The sequence below is a fragment of the Ascaphus truei genome, chromosome 9, assembly GCF_040206685.1.
Source record: "Ascaphus truei isolate aAscTru1 chromosome 9, aAscTru1.hap1, whole genome shotgun sequence".
Classification (NCBI taxonomy): domain Eukaryota; kingdom Metazoa; phylum Chordata; class Amphibia; order Anura; family Ascaphidae; genus Ascaphus; species Ascaphus truei.
Window position 1 is genome coordinate 63,727,215 of NC_134491.1, and position 12,256 is coordinate 63,739,470.

General features: G+C 41.8%; 1 protein-coding gene across 5 annotated transcripts in view; it reads left to right on the forward strand.

Moving 5' to 3' along the window:
• Positions 1-12,256, forward strand: part of CAMK1G (calcium/calmodulin dependent protein kinase IG) — a 59,879-nt gene that overhangs the window by 39,440 nt on the left and 8,183 nt on the right. For all 5 annotated transcript variants that reach the window (XR_012803950.1, XM_075615237.1, XM_075615235.1 and 2 more), the window contains 6 exons: positions 631-754; positions 2,637-2,712; positions 3,826-3,938; positions 7,370-7,448; positions 9,267-9,354; positions 9,938-11,160. Coding sequence is in view for 4 of the 5 variants with exons in the window: in XM_075615237.1 (XP_075471352.1) it covers positions 631-754; positions 2,637-2,712; positions 3,826-3,938; positions 7,370-7,448; positions 9,267-9,354; positions 9,938-11,160 (1,703 nt within the window). In the remaining variant the exon portion in view is untranslated. The remainder of the gene's footprint in view (positions 1-630; positions 755-2,636; positions 2,713-3,825; positions 3,939-7,369; positions 7,449-9,266; positions 9,355-9,937; positions 11,161-12,256) is intronic.

Sequence of the window (12,256 nt, forward strand, 5' to 3'; positions counted from 1 at the left end):
AGAGGTAACACCATCTTTGGGTAAGGCTAGGTCCCCGCTGGCTGCTGCAGCGCTCGCTATGGTGGGCGCTGCAGGGACAAGAGCCGCCCCCTCAATGGGGCCGGGCCCACTGCGAGGGGTGGCCGCTGCGCTGTGCGGCCAGTTTTTCCTGCAGACAGGAAAATTGGGATGAATACTAGCGACGGAGCGCTAAGCCACGCCCCCCGGCGGTTCAGCCAATGAGGGCGAAACTGACGGGTGACATCATGGCCCGGCCCCCTTCACACCGCCCTGTCTTTTCCCCTGCAGCTCACTGCACACCGGTGAACTCGGCTGCACGCACCGCCAGCCTGGCAGGCGCACATGCAGCGCAGACAGCGGGCCATAGCCAAAGACGGCGTTGGATAAGACAAGCCATGTTATTTGACGCTAACACCAGGCGGTGCTAACTTAACATGCTAAGGAACAGATGATTGTTATTGTCCTGATATGTAAAACCATAGAATTCAAAGAGGGTGTACTTTCTTTTTCACACAATTGTGTGTGTGTATATACAGTATATATATATCATTTCTTTTTTCTTTTTTTTTTTGGTGTGTGTGTGTTTCTTGTAAGCTGATACATACAATCCATAAACCTTGTCCTTCGTAGCCAGAAAACCTGCTCTACCTCACCACCGAGGAAAACTCCAAGATCATGATAACAGATTTTGGCCTCTCCAAAATGGAAGAGAGTGGGATCATGTCCACAGCTTGCGGAACGCCGGGATATGTGGGTGAGTAAAACACGGGGCGTTAATAATTTAGACAAGGACCTGGCCTGCTTATTCAATACAGTCTAGAACAGGGGTGGCCAACTACAGTTCTCAAGGGCCACCAGCAGGTCAAGTTTTCAGGAAATCCCTGCTTCAGCACAGGTGGCACAATCATTGGACTGACTGAGCCACCAGTGCTGGAGCAGAGATTTCCTGAAAACCTGACCTGTAGGTGGCCCTTGAGGACTTGAGTTGGCCAACCCTGTTCTAAAACAAGATTATTACTGTTTTATTTGAAAGGGTATTTTAAACAAACATTGTATAGGATTTTAGATTTTTAAATATATATACGTGTGTCAACTAAAAAACAAAAAATCATGCAGAAAAATACAAAAAATATGTACACATCATTCCAATAAAACTTTGCTAGGTCATTTTCACAACCGAGCAATTCCCCAAAAATGTGCGGAATTTATACCAACATAAGATGTCCCAAAGCACTCTAGATTTGATCTGAAGGTCATGGACGATTCATATCATATTTTAATATTTTTTTGAAAAGGATGTCTTGGGCTTGATATTAACCCTTCACCAGTGTAATATTAATAATACTTATCGGATTTTTTAAAGTAGCAATCCCCCCTACCCAACGCCCTTTTTTTTTTTAATAGGAGAGAATTAGAGTCAAGGACTCCCTGGTTCCCGAGATATTTCTCAGTTTCGCTCTTGGCTTTAAATAGCCATCCAATAGGAAGCCACAACGATTGATGCTACGACTTCCTTTTGGCCCGCGTGTAGAGTTACTAGGTGTCTTTTCCAAAAATACTGGACACAATGGTGGAAGGCTCGAGACACACACAAACACAAACCTCTCTTCGCTCCATGCCTTTTCCTCCTCTCCTTGGCCCCACCCCCAGGCTCCTGACTGCTACTCCTGATTGGCTGCATTACCCAGCACCAACCACTCAGGTAGGAGGAAGCTGCCCAGCCCCCTAGCAGCAGCCCTGCTCCCTCCATGCTCAGGGAAATCCCACGGCCCCCCAAGCTGGTCATGGTCAAAATGTCCAGAGAGGTAATACCGGACACATATATGTCCAGTATAACCTCTAATTCTTTACTGGACAGAATGTTAAAATACTGGACAGTCCAGTTCAATACTGGACACCTGGCAACCCTACCTCCGTGGTGCCAGAGATTTAAGCCACCATTCTTTTTTTCCTGGGTGTGACTGAAACACCAGTACCGTCACATGTAAGTATCTCGTTAACCAGATCTGGAAATAGTGCGGTTCAGCTACGGCGAGTCCCAGGCTCCCATCCTGTAAAAAATATGGGGGGCAGGGGGGAGCTGTGGAGAGGGGGGAAAGGGGTGGGGTGGATGGTATAGGGCTGTGGTGGGCAACATGATTTACTTTGAAAGGCTCGCACATAACCTTAAACGTTTGTGTATATGTGTGTATATGTGTATATATATATATATATATATATATATATATATATATATATATATATATATATATATATATATGTGCGTGTGTGTTAGTTAGATATATGGATAGCTGACAAATACTCCCTTGTTCTTACCGCGCGACCTTGTGCATTGAGAAGGGGGTTAGGGAGGAAGGTGCGGGACGAAGACGAAGCACCCGTGGGCGGTCTGTTGCCCACCAGTGGTATAGGAAACAAAACGAGGAGCCGGGATTGCTGCTTTAACCTGTTAAACTTATTTGATGTAGGGCTTTTCAATCAAAGACACACTAACGTCACAACATATTCACAAAGTTCACAACATATTTTTCAAGTTCAAATAAATTAAACCCGTTCATTTAAATTTCCCTGTTGACCTAACTTATTTGAGCTATAACCTGCTGAACCCTCACTCACTTTGTTCTAATGTCTTCTAGCTCCAGAAGTCCTCGCACAAAAGCCATACAGTAAAGCTGTGGATTGCTGGTCCATTGGAGTTATTACCTATATACTGTAAGTGTTATTACCTATATACTGTAAGTGTTATTACCTATATACTGTAAGTGTTATTATCTATATACTGTAAGTGTTATTACCTATATACTGTAAGTGTGGCTTTGCTATTCTAACTTGATTATCAGAATAATTTGCTAAGGACATTGGCCCAGATTCATCAAGCTTTATTAGTATATATAACGGGACGTTAACCTAAATTAACAGCCTATAATCAGTATCCACTATTCAGTAACGCAGTATTCAGTATAGCAAATAATGTGACGTAACCAATTTTTACTCCTGTAAAAAGCAGTGGTGTTATTTGTAACCGCCGTTATTCTAACTAATCTGCAAATGAGTTCAGAAGATATTCATCCCATATTCACGGAGTTCCGTTAATGTTAACGCTGGGAAACAACGTATCATTATTTAAGTCACCCCTGACTCTAGCGTTCCTCCGATCCAGACCCTGACTTTTGCTGGAGAGAAGATATAAGACTAACAAAGAGATAAGACTCTCCCCTCTGCAGCAAAAGCCCTATTTCTGGGATGGGAGTAACGTCACCTCATTTCAAGATAACACGACATTATCCGGAAATAACGTGACGTTAACCCTATGCTATTGTGCCCAATAACGGTTGTTATTTTTTGCATATGATTAGCTTTGTGAATAAGGTGTTAACTCGGGGAAAAGAACGTGTGTTCCTGTTTGAGGTAACATCACGTTATTTGACCTGGTGTAACAGAGCTTGGGGAATCTGGGCCATTGTCTATCAATACATATAGGTGTTACTCAGACTGGTTAGACACCCTGGTAGTTTCAGCTTTTGCCTATACCACTATTTTCAATTACCAAGTTGCTAGATCATTACCGTCACTACCGTTGACTGCAAATACATTCCCTCAAAGATAGATTTACTCACTTCTTAGGCTTAAACTGAACCACAAGTAACAAGTAAAAAAATGAAAAATTGGTATGCATCAAAGAAAGCTTTTCTTTCCCTTGATAGGCACATCCCTGTGATTGTCATCGCACCCACCACTTCTGCTGGATGTCTGTTCCATGCCCCTACTAGTCTTTCAGGAAACGGGTTGTAGTTTTAAACTTCCACATGTTGCTCTGTGTTGCAGGCTGTGTGGGTACCCTCCCTTCTACGAGGAAACCGAATCCAAACTTTTTGAGAAAATCAGAGAAGGCACCTATGAGTTTGAATCACCATTCTGGGATGACATTTCTAAATCAGGTATGTGTGCGTACTGTATATATATATATATACAGTATATACAATAGGGGACTGCACTTGGGTGTGAAAAGATAACAAATAATAGAGTAATTACAAAACAAATAGACAACCTAGCTAGATATATCAATAGAATAAACTCTTACTGGTATTAAAACAAAATGAATAATAAATTAAAAATAGGTAAACAGGTGCTGTGGAAACCTATACAAAAATAAAAACTACATGCATTGTCCTTATGAGTCCATGGAGATATTAGTCCAATGTATAAGGGATAATGAGATAATACTCATACTCCAAGTGTACAGCAAGAACCGCTCCTCTGCTCCACTGCTCTACAGCTCTGCAACTCCACCAGGTCCGCTCTGACCCTCGTGAGTCACCGTCCAGCAGGAACTCACGACGACGGGCTCTACACGAACTCTTCCCCCGGGAACACATCAGTTCATGACCCTGTTCCCACCGGGGAAGGTGGGGGAAGCCGGATACAGCGGAACAGCTTGTGACGTCGCACGCTTGTAGTCGGAATATGCGTCAGGTCACGAGCAACACTAGGATTTCCACAGCACACCTAGCCCTACGCGTTTCTTCAGACAAGCTGATTTCATCAGGGGATGGACTCCAGGCATATTACTGGAAGTATGTATACCTGGAGTCCAATAGGCTGCAGTGTAATTAGCTAGAAGAACAAGTAAAATCAATCAGCTAATGACCAATATATCTCAAAGTCTATAGATGCTTCTTTGAATAAATACAAATAAAAAATATATTAATTAAGTCATAAATGCATGATTAATTGAATAGAAAATGAAAAAAATATATAATAAAAACATAAACAACAAAGTCTAAAATATATACAGTGTATATAAAAGGTCTCTATAGTATAGACCATCTAGATACCTCAGATCAACTGTAAGAACAGAGAAATCTATTTACTTATTAATTAGTATTGGCTTGAAGGAGGATAATAATAATAAATATAAATGTATTTCATTGAAAAAACCTTAGTGTATAAATTGGATGAGGAAAAGGGGTGAGGGGTGAGCGGGGGGAGGGAGGAAAGCAGGGAAAGGGGAGGGGGAAGCGGGGGGATAGGGAAGGGGGGGAAAGGGAATGCTGAGTATATATTGCATAAAAATAATATGTGATAAAGGAATACACCCTTATTATGAGATAAAAGAGAGATGGGATCTGCCTAAGATACATGATCCCTCCTTAGTATCCATAAGTAAAACCCATGAAGATTCTCATAATGGAGTGCATCCCCTGTAAGGGGAAAAGTTATGGATGTTATATATATATTGTTGATAAAATCAAACAGAAGAACAAAAACAAAAAAGCAAAAAACAGCGAAGAAGAGTTCGTGTAGAGCCCGTCGTCGTGAGTTCCTGCTGTTTATGCATTTATGACTTAATTAATATATTTTTTATTTGTATTTATTCAAAGAAGCATCTATAGACTGTGAGATATATTGGTCATTAGCTGATTGATTTCACTTGTTCTTCTAGCTAATTACACTGCAGCCTATTGGACTCCAGGTATATATACTTCCAGTAGTATGCCTGGAGTCCATCCCCTGATGAAATTAGCTTGTCTGAAGAAACGCGTAGGGCTAGGTGTGCTGTGGAAATCCTAGTGTTGCTCGTGACCTGACGCATATTCCAACTACAAGCGTGCGACGTCACAAGCTGTTCCGCTGTATCCGGCTTCCCCCACCTTCCCCGGTGGGAACCAGGGTCATCTGCTGGTGTGTTCCCGGGGGAAGAGTTCGTGTAGAGCCCGTCGTCGTGAGTTCCTGCTGGACGGTGACTCACGAAGGTCAGAGCGGACCTGGTGGAGTTGCAGAGCTGTAGAGCAGTGGAGCAGAGGAGCGGTTCTTGCTGTACACTTGGAGCATGAGTATTATCTCATAAACTGCTGTTTTTACTTCGTTGTTTGTGAGTTCTATGTATGAGCTTTTTTGGAATATTAAATACACCTTTTGCACAGTAATGCACTAGGATCGGGCGCTTTTTTCTTTCTTTATATATATATATATATATATATATATATATATATATAATTTAGTCAGATAAGGCAGCTGGCACTCCAATAGGTGCTGGTAAGCCACAGGTGCACGTCCCATATAGAGAATGTAGTTATACGTTACCGTTCCAAGGATTGGTAAACAAGAGACAGCACTCGATGTTGAAAATCAAAGTGTATTAGTGATAGCAAAAATACAGCCAGAAACCCAACGTTTCGGTCCTACAGAATGGGACCTTCCTCAGGGGGAATGGGATATCCCCCTGAGGAAGGTCCCATTCTGTAGGACCGAAACGTTGGGTTTCTGGATGTATTTTTGCTATCACTAATACACTTTGATTTTCAACATTGAGTGCTGTCTCTTGTACACTTTGATTTTCAACATTGAGTGCTGTCTCTTGTACACTTTGATTTTCAACATTGAGTGCTGTCTCTTGTTTACCAATCCTTGGAACGGTAACGTATAACTATATATATATATATATATATATATATATATATATTTACACACACAAAACAAATGGGGCAGCCGGCCCTCCCAATACCATAAACAGTTTGCGGTGCATGTCCTATACCAATAGTAAGTGAAAAGTAATCCACTCCAGCAGGAGCAGACACAAGACAGCACTCAAAGGTAAGTAAGAAAACTTGTATTCAAAAATAAACATAGCACAAACATGACCAACGTTTCGGTCCTCGTGGGACCTTCCTCAGCTCTCTCACTCTCTCTCTCTCTCTCTCTCCCTCCCTCCCTCCCCCTCTCTCCCTCTCTCCCTCTCCCACCAGAAGTCAGGAGAGAAGACACAGCACACTTTAATATATGGAATAAAGTTCTATATTGTAGTCCGAAAGTGAGACCAACTTTTCTGTCCAATATGGGACCTGCACTATTTATCCCCCCAGTATATTAAATATTTACCTTTTTATGTGCTGGTAAAAGTCAAGTCAAATTAAAGACGGGTTGTCCAATAGGAAGCTGTGACGATCTGATGACATTGCGGCTTCCTATTGGCCCGTGGAAGTGAAGCTTGGATAGCAGCCATATTGATTTCCCAACAGGGAAAAGAAATACTGGAACCCAAAAAGGTAAATATCTCAGGAACCAAGGGTTCCCCCGAGATAGAAAAAAAGAAAAAAGATAGGGAAGTTCAGGGTGACCCCCTGGTACTGATTCTGTAACAAAAATTTAAATGGAATTTGAGTAGGGGGGATTGTTGCTTTAACATAGGTTAAACTTGATGGACAATATTTAACCTGTAAGGTTGAGGTTTGCCTGAGCCTCTGATTGAGCCACCTGTGCTGAAGCTGGGATATCCTTAAAACCTGACCTGTTAGGGGGTCTTGAGGACTAGAGTTGAGCACCCCCACGCTGCACAGTAGTCTTAACCACTCCACATTTCTTCTTCCAGCTAAAGATTTTATAAACTGCCTGCTAGAGAAAGATCCAAAGAAGAGGTATAACTGTGGGAATGCCCTGATTCACCCATGGTAAGACCTCCACAGATTCCTTAACACGCAACACAGCACACAATACATTGCTGGCCCCACTGACAGCAAATTGGTTTTTACTTAGACGACAGACTGTGAACACTAAATGATTCGAAATCCATTTGCAGCTGTGTGAATTTAGGAAGAAGAGGCACTTCACAAATCAGTTCTGTGCATCTCTCCTTAGTGCTAAATGAAGAGCCCCCAGACTGTCAAACCAGAAATAAATGAGTCTGCTGGAACAGTTCAGCAATTTAGAGGCATCTGAGTGTTATGACTGTGCCTTGTGTGCCTTGTATTCCTCTAATTAGTTTGCGGTACACAGTGGGAATTAAGCACATTAAATCAGTGTTTTTCTCCATCATTTAAGCTGTCAGATAAACCTCTATAGAATGACTCTGAGACAAGCGCAGGTTTATTAGCTTGAAGCTGTTTTAACGTGTTTACTTACAACGAGGATACAAACACGCTCCTCTTGGAAACGTATCCCCTTATTCAATGTGTTTAGAAGTAGGTAACACACAGTTAACAGATGCCCTATCTTCCAGTTACATGAATAGGATTTAATGCATTGTTTACTTAGGGGCCTAGTCTCGTATCTCCGAAGTGTGACAATCCTCTTCTAAAGTGCCCTTCCCGATTGGATTGGCATACTTTGCTATTCCTCAAACCCTTCTCGCATATCTAATGCATGTGTAAAAGGCTTTCTTAGAAACGGATTCACTTTGGCTCTGCTAATCCAAGCGGTTTGTCAAAAAAGCCTTTTTTTTTTACAAAAACGTCAACTCTCGTAGCTCTGTTATGCAAACCGCTTCTAAAGACTCACATTTTTTCACGCCACCTCCCGGGCGGCGAGATCGGTATTGCGAGTTACATCCGGAGCCTGAAATATTGGTTTTGCTGAGAGAGCAAAACCCATGTCAGACTGGGGATGGAGATAGCACCACCTGAGGGCATTCCGTAAGCTCTGCGGAGCAGGGACTTCTTTTCCTAAATGTTACTTTTATGTCTGAAGTATTTCTTCCCAATATGTGTTTCTTGTATTATTTGTTATTTATATGATTGTCATGTGTATTACTGCTGTGAAGCGCTGTGTACATTAATGGCGCTATATAAATAAAGACATACATAAAGCAAGTACAATCTGTACGTTTTGGCTGTTAAACCGTGCTGTTTGTCACTTTATATAGAAGCGGTTTAGAAGATAGAGAATAGAGGTTTTTTTTCACATTTATTCCACTACTTCTGAAGATGTCAAACCACATAGTTTTGTACTGACAACTTCGGAGTTACGAGAATAGGCCCTTAGGCCCACTTCTCACTGTGTAAAACAAAGAGTTCTCAAATAAGTCTTTGTTGGGAACCACTTCAGTATTAATATTCATTTTGAGAACTCCCATGCTTACTTAGATCTTTCCAACTCTCTGTTTCTATGTATTTATCTACAGTATGTGTCTATATATGAATCCATCCATCTGTTTATCTATCTATCCTGTTTAATATACAGTATATATTAAAATATTGGCTGCCTGAAGTGAATTTAGATAAATAGCATACTTAAACGACTGTTGGAAAATGCCATACATTATCCCATACATTATCCCATACATTATCCCATTTTAATCATTGTCGGCCCTGCATAACATGCATGAAACTCAGGCAGCTCAAACAGTGAAGTGATTAAAAGACTATAGTGTATAATTATGGGTTTAAGATTTCCTTCTACTGTAGATCATCCTACAAGCCTTGTTGTGGCACATACTATATACATTATACGTTATATACAGCATGTTCTCTTGGTGTCTCTATCATGTGCAGGATCGCTGGGAATACAGCTCTTCACCGAGACATTTACCACTCAGTGAGCATCCAAATCAAGAAGAACTTTGCTAAAAGCAAGTGGAGGGTAAGTTGTTCCTGCTTTTTAGCACCGCCTAATTGGCTTTGTAATGTACAATAAGTACACTACTGGCTAATAACATGTAATCTTCGTAGAAGCTGTGTCAAGTCTTATTTAATTAGAGTTAGTCTCACTCAATAGACAAGAACCACATTAATTTGAGTAAGTCTCACACACTAGAAGGCTGTCTGATTCATGTGGAGTCTCACTCACTGGAAGGGGGAGCTCACTAATTTAGAGTGGGTCTCACTTAGTAGAGGATAGTCATACCTTTTTAGAGTGAAGTCTCACTCATTGGAAGGAAGCCTCACTCACCAGACACCATTCCCATTCACTTGGAGTGGGCCTCACTCACTAGACAACAATAAGATTAATTTGGGTTGAGTCTTACTCATTGGGAATCTGTTTTGCTCATTCGGAGTGCATATCACTCACTGGAAGGAAGTCTCACATTACCAAAAACAAAAAAAATTGTGCAAACTCACCTGGGTCAGGAAGGCTCTAAAGATGTGAGAAACATAAGGTTTTATTTGTAACTCTGGCATTGGGATTTTATAATAAAGCTGACAGTTGTTTATTTTTCTTTCAGCAAGCATTTAATGCTGCGACCGTAGTATATCACATGAAGAAGCTGCACATGAACAGCAGCCAGAGTAGCACTGGCTCTGCCACAGAGGTGAAGAATGGAGTCCCCACCATCAAAGTTTCTGAAGCTACAAGACCTAACAGTCCCAATGCCAACACCGAGGAGTGGATCTGCCATGAAAAGAACAAGCTGCTTCCGGTCATACCCAACAAAATGTCTCTTGGCAGCTTGGTGACCGTGATACCTTGTGGCACCGCAGATGAGCAGAAATCCAACTGGAGAAAAGAGGCATTGAAAGAACCATCCAGTAGCAATCCAAGAGACACCTTCCCATTGAATCCTGTTCAACAGCAGTCTAAACAAGCCACTTCAGCTCCTAATAATTCAAATCGTCAGGTTCCAGTTGAAATGAAGGCCGCTTCCAACAACTCCAGCAAAGGAGCCCAGCATCACATCCCGAACCCAGGGAAACCACTCTCCAAGAGTGCTACACAAAGCAGTTCTACTCAGACCAGCCCCGTGCACCATATCCCTGCAGAACAAAAACAAGCTCAACTGTGTTCTTCTGCAGCCTGTCCAATGAAGGATGGACATACACAAACAAAGCCTGCTTCTAAGACTCAAAGCAGTCAGGTCTCAAAGACTCCCAGTGGAGATAAGCCAGCTCAAGTACATACAAACCAGAAGGTGTATCAACAGCATAATTTGAGTCCCAAGAACATTTCTCAATCCCTTGATCTCCCCACGCCACCTGTCCAAAATAACAAACCGCCTAGAACCTCATCCCAGAAAATGCCTTCTACAAATACCTCGTCAAAGAAGTCAGCTGTCCCAATTAACACTTCAGTTAACACCTCCAAAATGCCTCCTCCACAAGCAAGCCTAACACCCACTTCCCAGAAGATCAATGTACAACAAGCCAGCTCCTCCCCAAAGACTCCTTCTAAAACGGTCAATGCCCAAAACTCAGTCCAAGACAAGTCAACCAAAAAGAACACCACCCCGAAGATATCCACCCTGGAGTACGATATTTTGTGTAAGGAGATCCCCCAGTACAGGCCCATGGACATATCTAATGGATCCGTTAAGACTGATAAGATTCCATTGCCCAGTAATCTATACGTTGCAAATGAGATCTCTGACATCTCAACGTGCGAGACCTATGAGAAGGGCAAACCAATATCCTGCTCCGATACCGGGCTACTTAAGAAAGTGTCCAAGAAGCAGTAAGTCCATTTTGAAACAAGGATTGCATTTTATTTCACTATTACCCAGTTTTAACGCATTATTACCAGAAGGGCAAACACCACATTGCAAAGGGCTCTGCTTTTGAATCCTATTTTTTGTATCTCTGTTCTATTTTTACATTACTGAGATACAAATCTCTAAAAAAAAAAAAAAAACATGGTCCAAAGGCTGGATTCAGAGAGATACCTGTGGCGGCCTAAAAAATAAACCCAGAAAAAATATAAATGAAAACAAAAAGGGTTATTGATAGGAGCCCAGTTTTACATGAACAAAATCAGCAAGGTTTATGTGTTGTTAATTTACGTTATATTTTCTTTAATAAGGTTAAAGTGATGCCGTGTCAAAATAACATAATGTGCATCATTGTTGGAGATTTCCTCTAGAGCAGAGGTGGCCAATTCCAGTCCTCAAAGGCCACCAACAGGTCAGGTTTTCAGGATATCCCTGTTTCAGCACAGGAGGTTCAACCAGTGGCTCAGTCATATTGTCTGAGCCACTGCACCTGTGCTGAAGCAGGGACTTCCTGAAATCCTGACCTGTTGGTAGGACTGGAGTTCACCACCCCTGCTTTAGTATGTGACTTTTGCATCAGCAAAGGAATTAACCGTTTGCTGGGGTCCACCTTTCCTTAACCTACAGTGCATATGATTCATATTGCTATTTAGAGGGATAATAATAAGTCAAACTTGCATGATCTCAGAGGAGGGAGTTCAAGTGACAAGCAGCGCTGAAGCTCAAAAATAAAAAGGCATAAATAATACAATATTGTAAAAATAGTAAACACACAACAAAACCCATTACTTTCCCGCAGCAGAATTGAAAGTGAGAACATCTCTAGCACTGTTTAGAAGTGAAGATGTAAATCACTCGCTGACCACGGTTTTGAATTCCAGAACGGCTTGCAAACAATGAAACGCCTTTTATTGCACAGGGCAAGAACATGCGTTTGAAGAAACGCTTTCTACTCACATAGTGGGTCGGGAAGTGCTGCTAGCTACAAAATAATTGGTAATAATACATTGATAAAACAGACGTACCTAACTAATTGAGCCCGCCATATCCCCTTCCCCCCCC